This window comes from Leiobunum rupestre, chromosome 11 (genome assembly GCF_980474605.1).
Source record: "Leiobunum rupestre chromosome 11, qqLeiRupe1.1.hap1, whole genome shotgun sequence".
Classification (NCBI taxonomy): domain Eukaryota; kingdom Metazoa; phylum Arthropoda; class Arachnida; order Opiliones; family Sclerosomatidae; genus Leiobunum; species Leiobunum rupestre.
This window is the reverse complement of record NC_143394.1, coordinates 20,496,275-20,517,603: the sequence shown is the minus strand read 5'-3', so window position 1 is coordinate 20,517,603 and position 21,329 is coordinate 20,496,275. Positions and strand designations below refer to the sequence as shown.

Sequence of the window (21,329 nt, the reverse complement as noted above, 5' to 3'; positions counted from 1 at the left end):
TCAAGCTCATAATCTAATAATGTAAGACAATGGGTCTGCTATCAGCCATATCAATAACAATAAATGAATAAAATGAATCACAGTAACTTATTTCTTGTACAAATATGTATTTTCATTCTTTAGAAAAAACCAGGAAGGTTGAGTACCTCTTACAATAAAACATGCAATTTCCAATTCCTTGACTGGGTAATTTATTAAAGCCATTTTCATGCAATTTTTTAGATTTAATTTTATAGGATTAAAAAGGTAGATTATTGTTGATATAAATGAGAACTACTTATCATCTGTAATTGCTTGCTAGGATAACTTTACAGCAAAGTTACTATGGTAGTGTGGCAATTCAAACTTCATAACTAAGTGCCAGCAATTATTTGCTAATGTCAGAGCACTATGGACAAGTTAGGACAATAGTGAGGCCATACTAACACTTAGTAGTACAAAGTTGGAGTTAGACACTGCTGTAACAAAAGCAGTGAACTTACATCAACAGTATTCCACACCTATAGAATTCACATTCAATTTTGGGAATAATTTAACTGACTGTAAACATCAAAATGCAATGATTGAATGCAAATGATTTCAAGGGGCATTAAATACATCAAAAACTTGTAATTTTAGGCACTTCAAAATAATTATCTCACGAAACATTTTTAATTTCTTCCAAGAGATCTTGATACGTTTCTTAAGAAGACCAATTAAGCACTTAAAACCATGATGAATGGGAATGTTTTGAGTACATGTGATTTTAAATTTAAACCTATATACATATAATCTCATAGCAAAGATATATTTCCATTCACGCTGAGAACAAATTTCAATTTTTAAAATACTTTCAACAATGAATATAGATCTCTAAGTATGCGTTTCATGATTCTCAGTAACAGGTGTTATGAGACGTTTAAAATTTGACTTTAAACTGGAAAAGTTAGGTACATTATATGGAAACTGAAACAATATAAATGAATGTTTAAACATATCAGCCCTTTTTTTTTTAACACTTTCACCAAATAAAAGTACTCGGAATGGCAAAGGAAGACTATTTTAAAACTGAAAGTGGCTTTCCAAAATTACCCGATAACCATTACTTTTAAACAGTACCAGTATTTACAAATAGTCCTTAAATATATATAAATTTATATTTATTTTTAATTTATTAGTAAAACTTCTTCGCTTGAGCTTCTTTGTTACTTCTAAAATTAAAATTAAAATTGTTTAATACATAACAAGAAATTAATTTAGTTTCATCAAGAATGTATTTATATTATATTTAGGGAGAATGACTATTATATGATTCCATCATGGTTAAATTTTGAATTTTCCCACAGCACGTTGGAAGATGCCAGTTTTTGGGAACCAATCAGATAACCAGCTGATTTGATTTTTTCAGGGACGAGCTTACTCAGGGTTCATACAGCTATTGGCAACCTGATTTCCTTGACATATTCAGGTTTTCCCACGGATAATTCCCTGATTTTTCCAGTTTCAAATAAAAAATAAGATTTACAGAGTAGCTCATTTCATGATTGTCATTTAAGTTAAATTGGTTCAATATTATAATATAAAAGAAGTATTAAAGTCAAATCTTTAAAAAGAAAAATTTATTAATTAATGTAAATTTGTATTTATTATGGCAAAATTTCTGAACCCTCATAATTTCCCTGATTTTTACAAAAAAAAATGGAATTTCCCAGACTTTTCTGTCAACAATCAAATTCCCTGATATTTCAAGTTTTCAAGGTTTACCAGGTCTGTATGAACCCTGTTACTATATGAGCATGGGGGGTGGGGTTAGTAGCTATGCTAAAATCGTCTAAACAGTCATTCTCCCCGAAGTATAGATATAAGTCTTGAGTTTCTCAATCTAATTAAAATTTACTCACTTAAAGACCATATACCCAATTAATACTATTAGTTGTAATCCCATGAAAACAAAGAAAATAGTTGGTGTTAAACAATTTGCTGCTTGTACGGGAGGACAGCCAACTGATCCACCACTCTGCACAAGAAACAATATTAGAAACTTAGAAACAACAAAACACAATTCAGTTACAAGATGTACCTGAGGTCTCGCAACAAGCGATGAGACTTCTCGCTTGACTACGTTTAAACTATCCTTAATTTCATTCACCAAATTTTGATCTACAGAGCTTCCTCCTGTAGGAACTTGGCCTGGCTTTTGGTTCTGATTAGCGATTATAGTACCAGTTCGCTGATGAATGTCAGCCACAAAAGCTCTGAATAGAAATAATTGATACATTAGCCATTAGCAAAGTCATTTAGTAAAGGAGGTAAGAACAAAATTGAATAATAATAATCAACATAACAAGCACCAATCACACCTAGCTCTGTCAGACCTGGTGTCAAGTGTGAAATTCATAGATCCGCTATCTTAAAGGGAATATAACCTCAGGTATTTAGTGAGGAACCCCAACGTTTGCAGCTCTTGCCTTCAAAAAATCGAAGGGGTCTTCCCTAAAGATTGCTTTGCAGGTTATATTCCCTTTAAACTTTAAAGTACCAAAAATTTACCATAATGACAAAGTTAAATTTTATAATTTGAGTAGTTTGGTAATTACAAACTAAATGAAAAATTTGCAAGGCTGCGTTTGATATTGGTCAATTTTAAGCATACTTAAAGCTTTTTAACATTTCTCATAAGGCTTATTAAGCTTTAAATTAAATATAGCCATATGTCTATTATACTGGTAAAATGGAAAGCTTAAACTTGAAGGGGCAAAGTCACAACCAAAATAATGAAGTCAAAAGAGGCTTACTTGACATCTCGTGTAGCTTGCACCAGTTCTTTTTGATTACCTAAGACAGCGTCAACTTCATGGCGCTGAATTGTACCACCAACCATACCACCACCAATGGGCGGTTGTCCAACTGGCGGCATCTGACCGTGAGGAATTCCTCCAATCTGAACCGCTGAGAGCATAGAAAGAGTTCTTTCTTGACGGCCGACGATTTCATCCAATTTCCGATGCAAAGCTTTAACCGCTTCAAACATTTGACTTTGGCCATTAAAAATTTGCGAAAGCTCTCGCTGTTGTTGACTCTCGTATTCTTCTTCAGGATTGTACTCTGGTTTTTGCGCTTCGCCCGGGTGTTGTTTTCTATATCTGTAACCAAAATTTATACTTGTTGGTAAACAAATACTTAAAAATTATTATAAAGCTTGAACTTACTCTTCTTTTTGTTTTTCTAATTTATCTTTGTATTGTTCGTATTCTTTGGAAAGTTTTTCTTTTTCAGCTTCTGCTATTACGTGCGCAGCCTAAATATATAAACATTCAAGATAAAAGTAAGAAAATAATGCTTTAAAAAAACGAAAAACATTTACCGGTTCAGTTCCAGGAGGGTACAAACTGTACGTTAAGAATTTAAGAGCATCGTGATCATCTAAAAATAAATTTATTAGAAAATGCTACGACTAAATGTTGAATTTTTAAATTTTACCAGCAAGCCCTCCTGTAGCCGCTGAAACTCCAAAATGTCCGTACGGTGGTAAAAATACGTTTTCTACTCTAATACACATTTCGTAATCATCATCGTTATTTGTATTTCCTCCATGGAATTGCACCTTAAAAATTGGAAAAAGTTAGCAAAAAAAATAATAATCTTGATAAGTTATCTTACAGATAAAACATTCTTGTAGTATTCAATTTTGGCTCTAACGGGGTAAGGTTTATTACGGAAATCTCTCAAACATCCGGCTAATTGCTGATTGACTCCATCGCTACATAGTACACATTTTAATGAGAATCTGACCCCTCAAAAATACCTCACTAAGTAAAAATACTCACGTTTGATGGTCGTAATTTTTAGTTCCATCATTGGTCATCGCCAATATATATGGATTATTACCCTAAATGATAAAAATTTATATAATAACTTCCTATTTTTTCTATACTTGTAGATAAAAATGAAACCCATACTCGTCCATCATTATCGAAGGAATCAAAAAACAATCCTAATCCTTTCCACGGTTCTAAGCTACCAAAAACATTTCCCTCGTGACCTCTTTCTTCAGTGTACCAAAACGCCTGTAAATATTAATAAGGCAATGATATGATAATCACTTTTTAATTTAAATAATTTTAGTCGTAGTGGAAACGTACTAGACCATCAGCACCTAGTCGGCCTCTTCCGCTAACTCTAAAAACAAGCTCAACCTCCCACCATTGAAATGTAGTTTTGCTTTTACTCCAAATAGAACCTAAATATTGGTTTTTCATTAATAATTTGGATAAAATTGGGAATTATATTATCTCCAGTACCTTTTTTACTCCTTAAAGACGGAGTTATTCTGACCATCTCTTCACTAGCAATTGCATCTAAAATAAGGAGTTGGAAATTAACCAAGATTCTAAAATTATTATTTATTTCTACTCTTTTATGTTCAAATTCCCTAAAAATCCAGTGTGCAAAAACTATTATGATTACTCATAGTAGTAAACATGTATCACCAGAGATGGTTAAATATCTTAAGTATGCCACTGGTGGTAATAAATAACAGACTAAAAAATCCATGGGACTAAGTGTCTTAAAATAATTTAACGTAGATATTTTAGGCAAGAATTTTTTTGAGAACTTCATAGAGAAGTATGTTAGACCAAATTTATTTTTGGCAGATGTTAGACAAGAAATATTGTTCACATAGGATCACAAAATTTGTTAGTTTGTTTTCCTCCATGTTACCCTCCGAGAAAAACAGGTTAAATAAGACAGCAGTTTCCAATTTCTTGTCCACAACTCCATGCAAGATGATTAGCAAAGAAATAGATATTTCTATTCACCACAACCCTTGTTTTTATACAAAGAAAAATTTACACCCAATTGGTGATATAAAACACCACCTTACTGACTTCCATAACAACAGCAGCAATAATTGCAATTTTCAAATTTAATTAATTGATAATCAGTTCCAAGTCAATAAGTAGTTTTTAAGTAGCAGAAAAAATTAAAAAACAATGTTACAAATTAAATAAAACTAGTGTCTAGTGCAGTATATTATTAAACCGCCATATGTTCATGTCAACTGATACACTACAGTTATCAAAATATATTTTAAATGGATAATGAACGATTTTAAACAGGTTCATATATATATATATAAATTATATATATATAATATAAATAATACAGCGTAATTTAAGAATTAACTGAAGTAGTGCATAGTGGCATATTAAACGTAGCCACGTGTACTACGCTTATCTCTTTAATCTGCCTATGCACTAGTAGCCGGTAACATTTCCTATTAATACATTCCATACGCGCAAAGGCCTAAAATGAAATTTACTTACTTCCTTCGTATTCCCAGAAAGGGACGGTACCGTCTTTTTGGGCTAAATAGGGGCCTTTAAAACTATATTTATACTCGAATTTCTTGTGCGGATTATCACTTTTACATAAATCAATAATTAAAACTATTAAAGTTAAAAATAAAACTAACTTCAGGTCATCGGCCATGGCACCGTAGGCAGTGAACTGACACTGGAAAAGAGCAGACGCGTCAACTATTCAACTAGTTGGCTGGCAGAAATGGACGAATGAGAATCAGGGAAAAACGATTTGATATCAATTATTTTTTATCTGGGAATATCCGTTATAAACCGGAAATACGTAAACCAATCCGAACCATCGAAGTAGACGCGCTTCAATTAAAGTTTTGAATCGCTGGAAAGCAAACCAGAACGAAAATTAGTTTAGTTAAAAAAAGTTTCATTCCTTTAAAAAGATTTTGAGTCATAAATTTTTAGGAGGTTGGATTAGGGCAATATAGTAGTAATCGTAAAGAAAGTCTTGCAATAAGTTAGACTTTATTCCCAGATGAAGAAACGAGATGTATGTTGATTTGTCAAAAGCGCCTTCTATTGCAGATAAAAAGTGACTCGGGTCGATTAAATAGTTCTTTTTATAAAATAACCTTGGCCATATTGTTGAAATGTTGCCTCCCCGCTTCAGCTGTGGATCTGTTTTCTCTCCCACTAAAGAGTTTATGTACTCATTCTTAGGCATTGGCTGAACTAATCCAGGGAAACATTTCAACAAGTTGGGCAAGCGTAAAGACATTTTAAAAAATCAACTATAAATCATCCTCCCAGGAAATCTCCAAGAAGTAATATTTCCGAGAGTCACAGTAAGTGACAGTATTGGCTACGAACATATGAATTTAAGCCAATGGAAAACCTCTAAATTGAGAAGTAATTTTTTGTGTCGGAATTTTAGTCAGCCCAATGTAGCTCTATTGAAATTTATAAACTCGCTCGGTTTGTGCGGATGCAGTTAAATAATGAGTAGTTTAGAAAAAGAAAAGGTTAGGAAAAATGACAAATACGGTTTAGTGATTGCTTTCAGAAAATGGAACAAGTCATCGAAGTTATTAAAACCCATACCAAGCCTAGAAGAGTTAGGCCTAGGCTCAAAAGTATCTGCAAAAACTCCAACCTCAGAAAAGTTCAACCTGAATTTAAACTGCTTCTTTTGTTTGACATTGCCAATTTATTTTAGAACCTGAGTCTTCAAAAACTTCATTAATTTGCAAATTAATTGTTGCATTAATAGCACTTGACAGAATATTGTAGTTCATTTTAGTTCCTAAGCTTTGGTTGTTCAAACCGGTTTGTTTACTAAAATAATGGCCGTCGGTTTATCAGACATAGAGCTAATTGCGCGACGGCATTTGAGATTCGATGACGTCAAATGTTACGTAGGGTACGGATGACGCAATATCTGTGAAACAAACCGTTAGTGAAGAAATAGAGCTAGTGGAATACTTATGAGTAATTATGTTACATATGCTTTAACCATACATCAGAAAGTAACCAAATCATGAGTGACCACCGATCTTTTTCGGAATCACCTATTAACGGTATATTGGTTCGCCTTGTAGTCTCGTGCGTTGGGGGTTCAGGTTGACTGACATATTATGGACTTTTCCATAATTAAACTACGTTACTTATTTTTCACTCATTTTAAATAAATTATTATTCTATGAATTTTTGTGCCTTGAATTTTTTGTAAATATTTTCCATAAGAAATGACTTAATAAATAAGTAATTTAAACAAAACCTAAACGGTGTCCATTTATCACACATATTTCGATTTATTTATATCAAAATCGAATTTGCCACCCCTCCCAATTTCCAAAAGAGCCAAAACGCAATGTAAAGTATATATAATATAAAATTATATTACTGTAAATAAGCGTACAATATTGTGCAAGCCTAACATTATGGTACGACCAAAATTTTAACCTAAGATTATTGTTTTGTACAATAATTATTGTACGTCTGGTAACGCTGATTTCAAGGCAGTCTAACAATGTAAGTTAACGTGAAGTAGAGTAGAACTCGTAATTCGTTAAGATGTGATAAACGAATTTCAACCGAACTAAATTGTTTGCACTCTTTTCAATTTTCGTGCTATAAAGGTTTTAAAATTATATTTCCCCATCATAGCGTACGTAGACACGTATTATAAAAATTTAATTTTAAAAAGTAATTTTTCAAAAATTTTGAAAATTATGGAATGTTTTCCGTTATGTTTTCCTTGGAGGCGGGGCTAAATATGGGTGTGGGAATTTGTGGGAAATTTACTACCCAGCAATGGGAATTTCAACTTTCAAACATTGGCAACACTGCTTTAGATTATATATTGATAATATTGTTAGATTTTCGATTTTAAACCAAGGGTTAATTCAAGATTAATAAACTTGGTTAACAATTTACTATATGTATTCTCAATGTCATGTAAAATTAATGAAGTAAAAACAAATACAGAAAAAAAAGAACTTACAAACTTAAAAGTCGGTGTCAATGTCAAATGAGTAATCTGCACTACACAGATATATTTCAACTATCCGTATAATCCGTTTCCGTTAATATAAAAACTGAAAACGATCAGCTAAAACTTCGACGGACATTTATCTACGGTTATTAGTACGATAGTAGCCGCCGGACTCAGGAAAGTAAAATTCGTATTTAAAAACTTGTATAATTCAAATATTTCTTCATTTATAATTATCCCCGATTTATCAGAAAATCTTTTCCTAAGGACTGAAAACCATGTGCCGTAATAGAATAAAATAAAATCAAGGTCATAAAATGAACTAAAGAGGGGCCCTCTGGAACTCCCCAGGGCCGTAGCTAAGTCTCAACAAATTTTTGGATTTTTTCAATCCTTTTGAATTGTTTTTTTTTTTATTTTTGTGGGGGCCCCTAGGCATGTGCCTACGATGCCTACCCATAAATCCGGGCCTGCTCACTACGAGAAAAGACTAAACGTTAACCATTACTAAAAAGACGAATTTTTTTCTTGAGTGAAAAATGCCGCCCCAAAGAAGGTGCCGCCCGGGGCGGACCGCCCCTCCCGCCCCCCCTAGGTACGCGTGCGGTGCGCGCTAAAGGTTAAAACCGTTTCTAGTTCAAGCCAGTGGCGTAGCCAGGGGGGGGGGGGGGCGTATGATTGTATGTACAATTTTTTATTTTTGGTTTTACTTTTTTTAATTGTGTGCCCTCTCCGAAACCAAATCCTGGCTACTGGTTCAAGCGCGCGCTGCACGCGGATTTTAGGGCGGAGTTATTCTGAAACCGATTAATTCATGGCCCATGCGAGGTCCTTCGTTCAACGTTCTTGGTATTATGACGGTTTTTGAAATGGCCACCGGGCGGCTTTGGGGCTTTTGTGCTTTGAAAATAAAATGGCATCTTAAGACCGAGCGGGAGGCAACAATTCTAAATTGATTTACTGTTTTTCCTTTTAAATTAAATTGACAATGTAATGTCATTTTGAAGTTACAGATTGTTTAACTAATTCAGTTAAACAATAAATATGAAAAGTTGACAGGGAGCTCAGACCTTTTCACACGAGCCAACTTTTCAAATCAAAATGCTCAGTCAGCAAAAATGGATCAGTGATCCATTTTTTTCTCGCGTACTTTTTTGCTGGATCAACTCATCGAACTTTTATTCACACGAACCAACTAGATGAGTCAACTCAAGTTGACTCATCTAGTGGGATCAAAAAGGCCGAAAAGAAACTTGAGTTTGCAATCTGGATGATAAAGTGTTTTAGCTTCGGCTTTGCTAAAAGCATGGGCCAAATAATGATAAATCATTAATGATTTATCATTATTTGGCCCATGCTAAAATGCAGTCTGCATGTTTTTTATTATTCATATTAACTGGTTTTCATTAAAGAATGAAATAAATTTGTTGTCTAGGAAATAAATGTTATTGTTGAAGGAAAACAAATTAACATTATTGCTCTACCTGAGAAAAAGTATTGAAAACTCTTCTGGAAACAACCAGACCTGTTTCTGTTTTGTTTCCAGTATAATGACAATAATAATCTAATATTGGATATTTATTTAAAAACATAATTCAAATAATATAAATATTAGCATAAGTCTATAATTTTGTACCATAAATTTGTCACTATGGGGAATATTTTACTGAGAGCTAGTAACGGAGTGACGTCATCACAAGAAGAGGGAGTGGGGCATTTCCCCATTTTAGTGATTTTTGGTGATTTTCGAATTTAAATGTACATAATTATTTTACATTAAGACCGACTTGGTGGAAAATTATATTTTGAGTTGGAGCTGATCATTTCTGAAAGTCTACGTTTTCGGTTGCATTAAGAAATTTTAATTTTAAGTGAGATTGCTGGCCAATTCGCAGGACCCTACAACCCGCGTACGCACTATTGTCATATTTGAATTTCGTGCCAATTGATACAGGCGCCATCTAACTCGTTCGTGTTTCGCTACTTTATTTCCCAAACCAGGTATCTCGAAAAATTCGTTTTGTCTAAAAATTGTTTAAAATTAAGAGTGTTCGCGTTTCGCAACCTTATTTCCAAAACCAGGTAACTCGAAAAATTCGTTTTGTCTAAAAATTATTTAAATTAAAGTGTTCGCGTTTCGCAACCTTATTTCCAAAACCAGGTATCTCGAAAAATTATATTCCGTTAAAATTCCTCTTGGTTTTATTAAGTTAATGTACAAGATGATTGGAAATTTCTTCAAATATAATATATATATATATATATATATATATATATATATATATATATAGATAATACATCGGGTGGACTGTAAGTACTTAAATGTCCGTGACATATTATTAGATTTAGTTTCTTCTCTCTTTAAGGTCATTATTACAATTCGTAATACAATACGTGTTGGAAAAAGAAATATTTCAGGCAAACATCATCTCTCATTTCAATTTTGACGACGGGAAAAACCGTTTCTTCGGCTCCGATGTTCACAATGACTTTTTATAGTATTAGCAAAAATCTCTCATTTACCGACTTTTCGTAGGCCTTATTATATGGAATAGTAGGCCCTAGGCACTTTGCCTAGTCTGCCTAATGGATAAGGTGGCCCTGCGAAAGTACATAATATATCTTTTACTACAAAAGTATCCGTTTAAGCCGTAGACACCACGGTATCAGGCCCTATATGGGGGGCGCCAGGGGATGCTCAGCGCCCCCAAATGAATACTTGAGCATCCCCAACCCGACTGACCCAAAAAAATTGATTGATCAACTATCAATATCATATAACATCGGTTACAGGTATTTTTAATAAAATATTCTGTTTTCAACGAAGTCGAAATTCATAAATTAAATAATAACAAAATAAAACCAATATTTACTAATTTCTGGAGTGGGAGTTAAAAATTACGATTTTTAGTACCAAGGCATTGGCGCCCCCCAAAATCAATTGAGCGCCCCCAATTTTTGGCGGTGGTTACCAGGTTACGGGTCTGCATGGTATAGAACCCTGGGGTTTCGCGGAAGGGTCACAGGGGTTCCGAGAATTCGCAGCGCGGCCATCTTTGTTTGTGTCCATAGCAAAAACCAATTGGGAACCGCTGTAACAGAATTTCTATCGGCATGAGACTAGTGTTTCTTGCACTAATGAATACAGGGACGTTTCGATTCTTTTAGCAGGCGCCAAAACTCCACTTTCTATCCCTCAAGTGGGGAAAACAGGCGTCACAGCGACTGCACAAGTGCGAAGGTAGCACCTTGGAGGATTTGGGTTTCACCTGTGTGTTTTCGGCCGCCGAAGCCCCGCCTTCAGAATCGGCGTTATATACAACTCACACCATCTGTGTTGGAATGAATACACGATTTCGACATTTTTAAAAAACATAAACCAGATGGAGCGAGGTCTAAATAACGGGGAGACCTTCGCACATGCGCAGACTGAGTACCACATTTTTAAGTCGGGTGGGGGATGAGAAGAAGTGTGGTTTACGTTTTAAAGGAGCCGAAACCTCGCTGTATTACTCCAAGAGAGTTTCAATAGCGTCAGACGACGTTAGTTTTAAGGAACCAATGCGATGCCGGGACGATTTGATTGATATTTAAGGGGACGAGCATACTGCTAGAGCGTGATGTGAACTGGGAGAAACGCTAAATATAAATAAATTTATTCTTGGTACATAAGTTATAAGGCTTATGACGTAAAATGCGTACAGAATTTTTCGGAATAAAATTTTTAAAAGTCATTATAAGAACGAATTTCCTTCGAACTATCCTGCTCCAGTGATGAGCGCGCTCCTCTAATTTTAGCGGTTTTTGTCATTTTGAAAAATGAGCTATAAAATATCTTTTTAAAAGAGCGCAAAACAGAAATGATAGGAGCGAAAATTTTACCTATTAAAATAGAGTGAAAACTGTACCGCTCAAAAAAGAGCGAAAAGTAAAAGTAGCAAAATTTTAACCGCTCAAAAAAGAGCGAAAAGAGAGGAGCGACACATTAACCGCTCTAAAAAGAGTGAAAAGAGAGGAGCGAAACATTAACTGCTCAAAAAAAAGAGAAAGAGAGGAGCGTATATGGAAAAATCAGCGGAAGTCTGCGCGGGTACATATTTCAAGCGAATAACGTTACCAGTTATCACAACATTAACATTTTACAAACATCATAAGTAATATAACCAATTAGGCAAAATTTATCACCGAAAAACAGTTCGTTAAAAACATAATAATTAATTATTTTTCAACGGTTTCGAAAAAAACCATATTTAGTGGTATAGAGTTATTTTGTTACTTCTCATAATATACTTCTGGTCTAAGTATCATCATTAATTTATATTAATCACGTTCACTGTACCAATTTTGGACAGTGTTGGGCATTTTTGTCAAAGAGCCGCTCAGCTCATTCACCTCTCGCACTCGCTAGCATAATATCCGCTCACGCTCGGGAATTTTTGAGTGGTAAGATAAGCGCTCCTCTCTTTCCGCTCTTTTTTGAGCGGTAAAATAAGCGCTCCTCTCTTTCCGCTCTTTTTTGAGCGGTAAAATAAGCGCTCCTCTCTTTCCGCTCTTTTTTGAGCGGTAAAATAAGCGCTCCTCTCTTTTCGCTCTTTTTGAGCACTGAAATTGGCGCTCCGCTCATTTTTGTTTCGCGATCTTTAAAAAAAAACATTTTGCCGCTCAATTTTGCTCATAATAACAAAAGCGCTCACAATGAGAGGAGCGGTGCCCATCACTGATGTTACGCTTAAGAAATGTTTAGATTTAAGTCTATATAGCTACGTTCACACTTACCCCGAAATTCGCTTCGTTTAGATAACTGATTTTTAAAACCAACGTGAGAAATCGCTTCGTACGTGTTTGTTCGGGAAGCAACTCGTCCAAGTCGGTTCGCTTAGAATCGCTTTCAAAACGACAAGGCAGGGAAGTAAAATTGCTCGTATTTTCAAAAATAATGGGGATAAAATTCTAAAATAATGTCAAATTATATTACTATATGTATAGTAAACATGATTAACTAATTGTTTTGGGATACATTTTAGAATTTTCAAAATTCTAGTCATAATTAGAAATGGCGTTAAGCCTTGGCTATAAGCGAACCGGGTGAAGCGATTTCGCACGTGTGAACTAAGAATTAACGTAGGCGGTCAAAACTGCCATACAAACCGACCTAAACTGGGTTTTAGGCTCTAGTGTGAACGTGGCTTATCTGTCACGTTTACTGTACCCATTTTGGACGAAACCAACATTAAAGAAATCGCGACTTTAAGCTCAAGAAATTTTAAGATTTAAGTCTATATTCGTCACGTTTACTGTACCCATTTTGGACGAAACCTATCATTAAAAAAATCGTGACGTTAGGCTTAAGAAATTTTCAGATTTAAGTCTATATTTGTCACGTTTACTGTACCCATTTTGGACGAAACCTATCATTAAAAAAAATCGTGACGTTAGGCTTAAGAAATTTTCAGATTTAAGTCTATATTTGTCACGTTTACTGTACCCATTTTGGACGAAACCTATCATTAAAAAAATCGTGACGTTAGGCTTAAGATATTTTCAGATTTAAGTCTATATTCGTCAAGTTAACTGTACCAATTTTGGGGGCGAACAATCATCAAAAGAAGGCGACTATAGCCCCCCAAAAAGTGTACGGAAGAATGCATTATTTCCGCCCATTTCTATCACCCTAAAAGAACACGCGAAAACGAAACGTAAAAAATCTTTATCATCTTTTATAATTGCTTTAAATTATTACCTCGGCTTCGGCAAAATAGTCTTAATGTCTTAGTCAGCCCTAAACAAAATATGCGAGGCGTATACAGTTACGAAAAATGTTGAACAAAGTGCGTCTAGGATCAGCATAATCGCATCCTCGACACTCATCGCCTAATGGGAATTCTTCGTAAATCACTGCTCGCTTTCGCTGGAAAACATTACTCGCGTTTCATCTTCCCCGTTAGCGGCACGCGTCGACAAATTCTTCCTCATTAAACCGTACACTCTCATGTTAGTCGTGCATTAGAACCAGCGAGTTGAGGATTGCCAACCGAGTGTTTACGTAAAAACGAGTAGCTAATGTTACAAAATGTTGCAGAAAGAGTTGTTGAAACCTTTAAAGAATCTCTTTGTGTTATTGTTAGCTTCACCGTTGTACACCTTAGCGCCGACTTCCTTAAAGGACTTACAAACTAGTGTGGTATTCGAGAATGGATTGGGCAGTAAAACGCAGACGGTGAAGCACGTTACAAAGTCCGTGGTGCAACTCGTATTTGCCACGTTTTTGTCCAAAAAATTCGGGGTCAAGTACATTTTGGTTATAGCAACCATGGTGAGCAGGGTTGGCAAGTTTTAAACAAAATGTTTAAAACAAGGGTTTAAAACACGTTTAAAACAAATATTTTAAACAAACACCAATTTGTTTTAAACGTTTTAAACTATCTGTTTTAAACATGTTTTTTATAAGGTAAAGTTTCATTGTTTTTTTGTAATATTTTGGTTATTCAATATGAGGGAAAAGGTAGAAAAAACCATTCCAAGGCTCTAAGAAAGGTAAATTGTATTGATAACGGCTAGTTGGATTTTAAGATTATCTGAAAAGAGCGACTGAAAGGGCTCGATATGATTTCATAAATTTCCTACCAGTGCAAAAACCCTACGAACGCGTTGAATTTTGTCTTTTTGTTTAAATAGAATGTATATAGCGGCCAATATATACATCTACTTGGGACCCTACCTATGCACGAGATAAGAAACACGGCCGGTCTGGACAGATCGGGTTAATACCAACTAGGCAGCACTCCTAGATAAAAATTAAGGGATTCGGTCGATTTTTTTGAAATTTTATGAAGTGATGGAAGTTTTAAGATTATAGAGGTATCTAAGTTCTTATTTTTTATAAAATTGTTTATTTGTGATAATTTATGACTGCAGACGTGCACATTTCAGTAAACCAAAACTAAAAACCATGTGTGGATAACTAGCTATTTCCCTTTCTTAGTACTTTGCGACCGAAAATTCCAGGATGATAGCTATATTGAAAACTCTACTACAGGTTAGGTAGTATTTGCGTGGGGCATCGAAAACCCTTAGGCCGTCATGGCCCGTCAATGGTTGGTCGAAATTCTTGTCTAGTTTAAATAAGCGTGTACTCTTTAGATCTTCGCCCTGTGAGTTTATTTATAATACCATAAGTGGCATAATTACCCTAAGTGTGCCAATAGGAGCCTTTCCCACAGAAAATCTTCAATTAGAGCTGGTTCTAAAAAGACCAAAGAAACGTAGGACTCGCAAATTTCGTCACTGGAAAACATGACGTCATTTACGTCACTTTCGTTAAACAAGGTATCATTGAAAAAATCATCTTATTGATACACTTAGGGTAATTAGGCCACTTATGATAATACGTTTAATGATACGTAATATTTCTTTAAATGAGTTTACTCGTGAGTCTGATTCATAAGTATAATGAATAGTTTAAAACGTGTTTTAAACATAGTTTTTTATTGTTTATTATGTGTTTTTTATTGTTTGATTTAAAAACAGTTAAAAACAATGAATCTTGTTTAAAACAATAAAAAACATTGTTTTTGTTCTTTTTGAAAAAAACAAGGATTTTGCCAACCCTGATGGTGAGGTGCATTTTCCCGTTCGCTTTACTCTATCCAGCCTGGTATGTACTCTATCCATCCGCGCTAATCGATGGAATGGCCGCTGCACCTATGAGTTCAACCAGGTACGTTTGTCTTGTTAGAATTTTGTAAATCTTTATGTTGAAAATTAATTTCTGTAGTATCTGCATTTTTTAAATCCAAAATTTATCGATATCAGTCGAAATCCATATTTTACCGATTTTTCAATCGATATAATATATTTTATGGATATTTGAATTTTATTAATACATCAATAGAAATTTTTATTTTACCCATATCCGAATGTTGCCGATAATAAATCAATAGAAATTTTATTTTACCGATAAATCAATAGAAATTTTATTTTACCGATAAATCAATAGAAATTTTATTTTACCGATAAATCAATAGTAATTTTATTTTACCGATAAATCAATAGAAATTTTATTTTACCGATAAATCAATAGAAATTTTATTTTACCGATAAATCAATAGAAATTTTATTTTACCGATAAATCAATAGAAATTTTATTTTACCGATAAATCAATAGAAATTTTATTTTACCGATGAATCAATAGAAATTTTATTTTACCGATAAATCAATAGAAATTTTATTTTACCGATAAATCAATAGAAATTTTATTTTACCGATAAATCAATAGAAATTTTATTTTACCGATAAATCAATAGAAATTTTATTTTACCGATAAATCAATAGAAATTTTATTTTACCGATAAATCAATAGAAATTTTATTTTACCGATAAATCAATAGAAATTTTATTTTACCGATAAATCAATAGAAATTTTATTTCACCTATATATCAATCTAAATTCGTGTTTTTCTGATATTCTAAGTCGTCATATCCGTAATTATTTATATTTCAATTAATATCTTTCTAAATGTGAAAATAAAGCAATTTTTTATTGATCTAATAATATCTGAGCGTAAATGTAGATAATATAATATCTGATCTATCGTAGTTATTTCGGTTATATCGGTTGAAAGCACTAACTATATTGCATTATTTTAATCGGCAAAAACAGAGGCTATCGGAGACTCAAAAAGAGAAGTCGGGTTGAGTTGGCCCCTGCTAAAAATTTCGACTGGTTCCACATTTAAAGCGCCATCTAGTGAGACTAGTGACACGAGCTTTATGCAGAGTGATGAAGTATTCATAATTTTGCTTTTTATTGTGTTTAATATTGTTGATATTTGAAAAAGTAACTAATTTCAATTTGGCTAAATCAATGCGAATTATCTTTTTGTGTTAACTTAATTTTTGGGTTATTTTACCACGTTACTAATGCTATGAATTATCTTGATTTTCATAGTTGTATGCGTACTCATAATATGACATTACCTTACGTTATAGTAGATTATAAAGTGTACGTCATACTAAAACATTTAGCAGAAGTACATAAAATATTCATACGAGAGAAGTATCCCTCTAGACTAAAAAGATTTCACGGACATTTAAGCACACAATCCCTCGATGTTTTAAATTATTTAAATATATTATATAGGGGCTGAGAAGAAAAACTGAAATACAAAGGATAATTTTTTAAATATTTTTTTTTTAAATCAAAATGTGGTTCACGGGTTCTGATATATACATACCACCTCGGTCACCAGATAGTCAAAAACGACAAAATTTAAAAACAAGTATGCCGTAACCTAGCCTTCTTCATAACTGCAGTCTTATTTATTTCAATATCTGGTGGCGTTCTTTAAAAGGGACTTTCCTTACAAGTGACGTTCCTTACAAGTGACGTTCCTTACACGTGTAGATCCTTACAAGTGACGTTCCTTACACGTGTAGATCCTTACAAGTGTAGATCCTTACAAGTGACGTTCCTTACACGTGTAGATCCTTACAAGTGACGTTCCTTACACGTGTAGATCCTTACAAGTGACGTTCCTTACAATGGACGATCCTAACAAGGGACGTTCCTTACAATGGACGATCCTAACAAGGGACGTTTCTAGCAAGGGACGATCGTAACAAGGGACGTTCCTAGCAAGGGTCGACCCTAATTTAAATTAATTATAAGACAAACCGAATTTTTCGATTTATAAGTATAGCGAAACGCAAATATTTTTTGGAGTTAGATGACAATAGTGCGTACGCGGGTTATGAGTTCCCGCGAATTGGCCAGAAATCTCTGACAGGCTGACTTATCCCTGACTTTTTACGATATTAATTAAATCCCTGACTTTTTCCCCAATTTGAGAATCCCTGACTTATCCAGGTTATCAAGGATATCCAGGTTTCGTACGAACCCTGAACTTGTAACTTCGTCTTGAAGGCCTATCGGCCGAAGTGCCTCGTGTCGGTTTTAACCAAGGATCCTATATGTTAGAAGGATATGACGCGAGGGACGAAAAATGGCAGCGCCGTCGGTGGGTCATGCGCGATAGAGAATCCGTCTTTAGAAACAAGACGTCCCACGTTTACAGGCTCTCTTAATATCGACGGCGCTGCCGGCGTTTTGAAAAAACGGGCTGGCCGGAGGGCTACCTATCCTTCTAACATATAGGATCCTTGTTTTAACTTAATACATACGCACCATTTTTTTCTTCAGAAAAGTATTTTGAAAAATAAGCCGCAGCTTGCGAATAACATCAGCAGTAAATGGAGATATATTATGCAAGACATATGGTTAGGCGTGAGAAGCGTTTCATGTACACGCTATACAGTAATTTAACACTGCACGAGAAGGAAAAAATTTTCCTGAAGCAAAAATTAATACACTTTTATTCCACGTATATGCTTTCAATAGGGAGCTCCTTGAAAAATTGGATAGTAGGTGGTAGACTAAAGATTTGAATGCAAAAATAGTAGAACATACCCAAAAAAAGTGCCCCATTGCTCCGTAAGTTATGATATACTTGTAACTTCAGCTTTGGTAAAATAATTTGCAAAAACTTCGGAAAAATTGCTACCGAGCTGAATTTTTGCAGGTACCTTCATTTTTAATAATATATAAAATGCCAAAAGTCCCCATCATTTGTATGTGAGCACAATTTTTTCTGGCAGGAAACAGGCCCACAAAAATGGGTTTGCTGAAAAAAAAGCGTTTATTTAATAGGCTACTATTTTATCATTCCAATTTTTTTGTTTACCACCTATCGGTAAGGGCGGTGGCGCAATGGGAGATGTTAGCTCTGATCAAATGGTCCTATCTCCAATTCCGACTTCGGTCAGGTTTGGGCTGGAAACTGAGCTTCGACTCCGGCTAACGGAGAGGGTCCAGGCAAACTGTGTAGCCTGCTGTGGGGTGGCGGGTAGAGACGAGTCAGGCCACCAATTGAATTGGGCTTTTTATGCCCGACCCGGCCCGAGCCCGGCCGGGTCAGATAGAAATTAATTTTAATTTTTACGGGTCGGGTCGGGCAAATTTAATTTTTGAAAATTTCGGGTCAGGCTAATTTTCAATCGGGTCCGGGTCGGGCCGGGTTTTTTTATTTTAAAATTAAATGGACCGGGTCGGGCCGGGCCAATTTTCAAAAGGGCCGGGCTTTTAAATAAAGGCGTAAAGCTTGGTTTCCACCAACGCGCGTAAAGCCCCATTTTCATGCTCGCTGGTAGCGGGTAAAAATCGACAAAATCCGCTTCCGCTACACATTTTTTCACTTTCCACGTCGATCTGTTTCAAACAGATATTTTAGCTTCATTTTCACGCTTGCGAGTGGCGGAAGCGAATTTTGACGATTTTTATCCGCTACCAGCGAGCATGAAAATGGGGCTTAAGAGCGCGTCATAATGTTAATTTTTTGTCGCGCGTAAAAACGTTTGCACGTTTCAAAGTTGAGTGTCGCTTTTTGACGCGTGCTGGTGGAAACCAAACTTTAAGCTTGTTTTCCACTAGCGCGCGTCATAATGTTATTTTCTTTACGCGCGTAAAAACGTTTAAACTTTTCAAAGCTGAGAAACGCGTCTTGCGCGCGCCAGTGGAAAACAAACTTAACCCGCGACTGCGTACTGCGTAGGGCGTGTGAAATGTTTCGGCCCTTCGGGTGTTGTACGAAGAGAGATCGAGGAAGAGAGAGGGTGTGGGTGAGAAATAGACGTAGTGACGTAATGCGTAAGTACTGCGAGCAACGCGACTAGCGTCTATTGACTATCATTTCAAGGTCGTCTCAGTCGTCCGATTAGCCTAAACTTCTCTTACGTTTAGTTTTGGTTTTACTTTCGATTTCCCGGCGTTAAATTGCGAATTTGCAAGTCGCGTGTCTCGGCATACTTTTAAAAAATATAGCTAAAAGAATTCTAGGTATTCCCGCGTCAGCGGCGTCACAAACGAGTGACGAACGTGAATTTCCCAGCACGGGACTGACACTTGGTCCTCGAAGAAAAAATTTAAAAGGTTCAACTCTTTCGCAACTAACTGTTCTTCACAAAAATGGTTTAAATAAATAAATGCCTCTTGTTATATTTTATATTGCACATCTACATCTACACTATATAATAAAATGAAAAAAAGCTTCATGCTATGTGTTGCGGCGGTTCTTCGGGTCTTACCGGGTTTCCGGGTCGGGTCGGGTTTTCGGGAATTATCTGGTTTTCGGGTCTAGTCGTGTTTCCGGGGCGTGCCGGGCAAAATCGATTTTTTAATTTATCGGGTCGGGCAAAAATTATTTTTACTTTTTACGGGTCGGGTCGAGTTAAATTTATTTTTTCGTTTTTCGGGTCGGGTCGGGTCGGGCCGGAAAAAAAATGGGGCCGACTCGTCTCTAGCGGCGGGTCTCCGTATGAGGCGCAGTGGTCCTGTTTCCCAGCCTTTTGGGGCATACCGGGATATCCGGTGCCAGCTGTGCCGGTTATGTGGACCGTGGTGTGCCCGTCTTTTCCCTTTAGGAGCTCTCTCCAAAGGGTATGACTCTTTACCTACGTAGGTAGGGTGTCGGCTGGAGTTGCTATAGCATCCATTCTTACTCCCACTGCTGTGTGCGAAGGGATGATTGGTTCCCCCATTGCTGCACCTAAGCACCTTCTGCTGGGTTGAGTGGCTTGCGTCAAAGGTGCGACCAACAGTAGTAGGGTACTACCTCCCATGCTGGATTTGTCACCTGTCCGGGCTTATGGACCCTGGCGTAGGACACTATGATGATAGTTACCTGTTACTAGGTACACGGGGCTATAAATTCTGACACACCACCTATCGGCGAAAAAATCCATAATCCAAAACCGTGAAATATTGTAAAATATCTCCTAAATTTACAAATTAAAGATTTCCCCATTGAAAACATTAAATTTGTTTGTTTTAAATTTGGTACCAAGAACTCGTACCCTCATTTTGGAAAAATAAACGGCTTGAAGAAATTAATAACCTGACTTTTTGATCAGTAAAACAAAATCATCCGTAATTCAAAAACTTTTTTTTTAAATCCATGAACCCTGCATTTACAGAATCGTATGATTTGTAAATAGTATATTTAGTACTTTCATCAATCTTTTCTTAAATTTATTCTGATTGGTTATCCCAAGGAACCTATCTGAACTGAACTGCTATAATTGACTCATCAGATTCTGTTAGCTGAACAGTGGTCTGACTTCTAACAAAGGAGAGTACCTGAGGTGTTTATCGCTGATTTTGTTCAAAGTTGGGCGTAATGAGATATGAAATTTCCCAAAAGGAGACGTTGCACTACCCATTCAATTTGCCGTGGCAACCGAAAATGTTTTTGAACACTTAAAGCAAAAAAATCTCGATTTAAAAAAGCATTTGATTTTTTAAAATTTTTTTAAATTTTAAATTTTTATTAGCCATTTCGTGCTTAAAATTTCAACTGGTTCCACATTTAAAGCGCCATCTAGTGAGACTAGTGGCACGATGAAAAAATAATCGAGCATTAGGAAGAATGATGAAGGATTCATAATTTAGTTTTTTTTGATAATTTATGTCAGATACTCGTATACC

The 21,329-nt window shown here is 35.4% G+C and overlaps 1 protein-coding gene across 2 annotated transcripts; it reads right to left on the bottom strand.

The window, feature by feature from the left end:
• Window positions 1–68: 68 nt before the first annotated feature.
• ergic53 (lectin, mannose binding protein ergic53) lies at window positions 69–5,547 on the bottom strand. 2 transcript variants are annotated; one of them, XM_090162763.1, is made up of 13 exons: window positions 5,307–5,547; window positions 4,281–4,337; window positions 4,122–4,219; window positions 3,939–4,046; window positions 3,807–3,868; window positions 3,640–3,739; window positions 3,460–3,583; window positions 3,344–3,402; window positions 3,189–3,277; window positions 2,775–3,122; window positions 2,060–2,234; window positions 1,881–1,996; window positions 69–1,190 (listed from the first exon to the last, which is right to left on the bottom strand). In XM_090162763.1, the coding sequence occupies exons 1-13, from the start codon at window positions 5,470–5,472 to the stop codon at window positions 1,154–1,156; spliced, it is 1,539 nt and encodes a 512-aa protein (XP_090018889.1). In that variant the 5' UTR covers window positions 5,473–5,547; the 3' UTR covers window positions 69–1,153. The 2 variants fall into 2 exon arrangements, with proteins under 2 accessions (XP_090018889.1, XP_090018890.1); XM_090162764.1 differs by having other exon boundaries at window positions 5,456–5,547.
• Window positions 5,548–21,329: the final 15,782 nt, after the last annotated feature.

Bases quoted from the DNA above. Each gene is read 5' to 3' on its own strand.
- ergic53 (XM_090162763.1), bottom strand. From the start codon at position 5,472: ATGGCCGATGACCTGAAGTTAGTTTTATTTTTAACTTTAATAGTTTTA. The intron at 3,278-3,343 runs GTAAATGTTTTT...TTATATATTTAG, and splicing joins ACCCTCCTGGAACTGAACCG to GCTGCGCACGTAATAGCAGA. The intron at 3,123-3,188 runs GTAAGTTCAAGC...TTTTGGTTACAG, and splicing joins TTAGAAAAACAAAAAGAAGA to ATATAGAAAACAACACCCGG.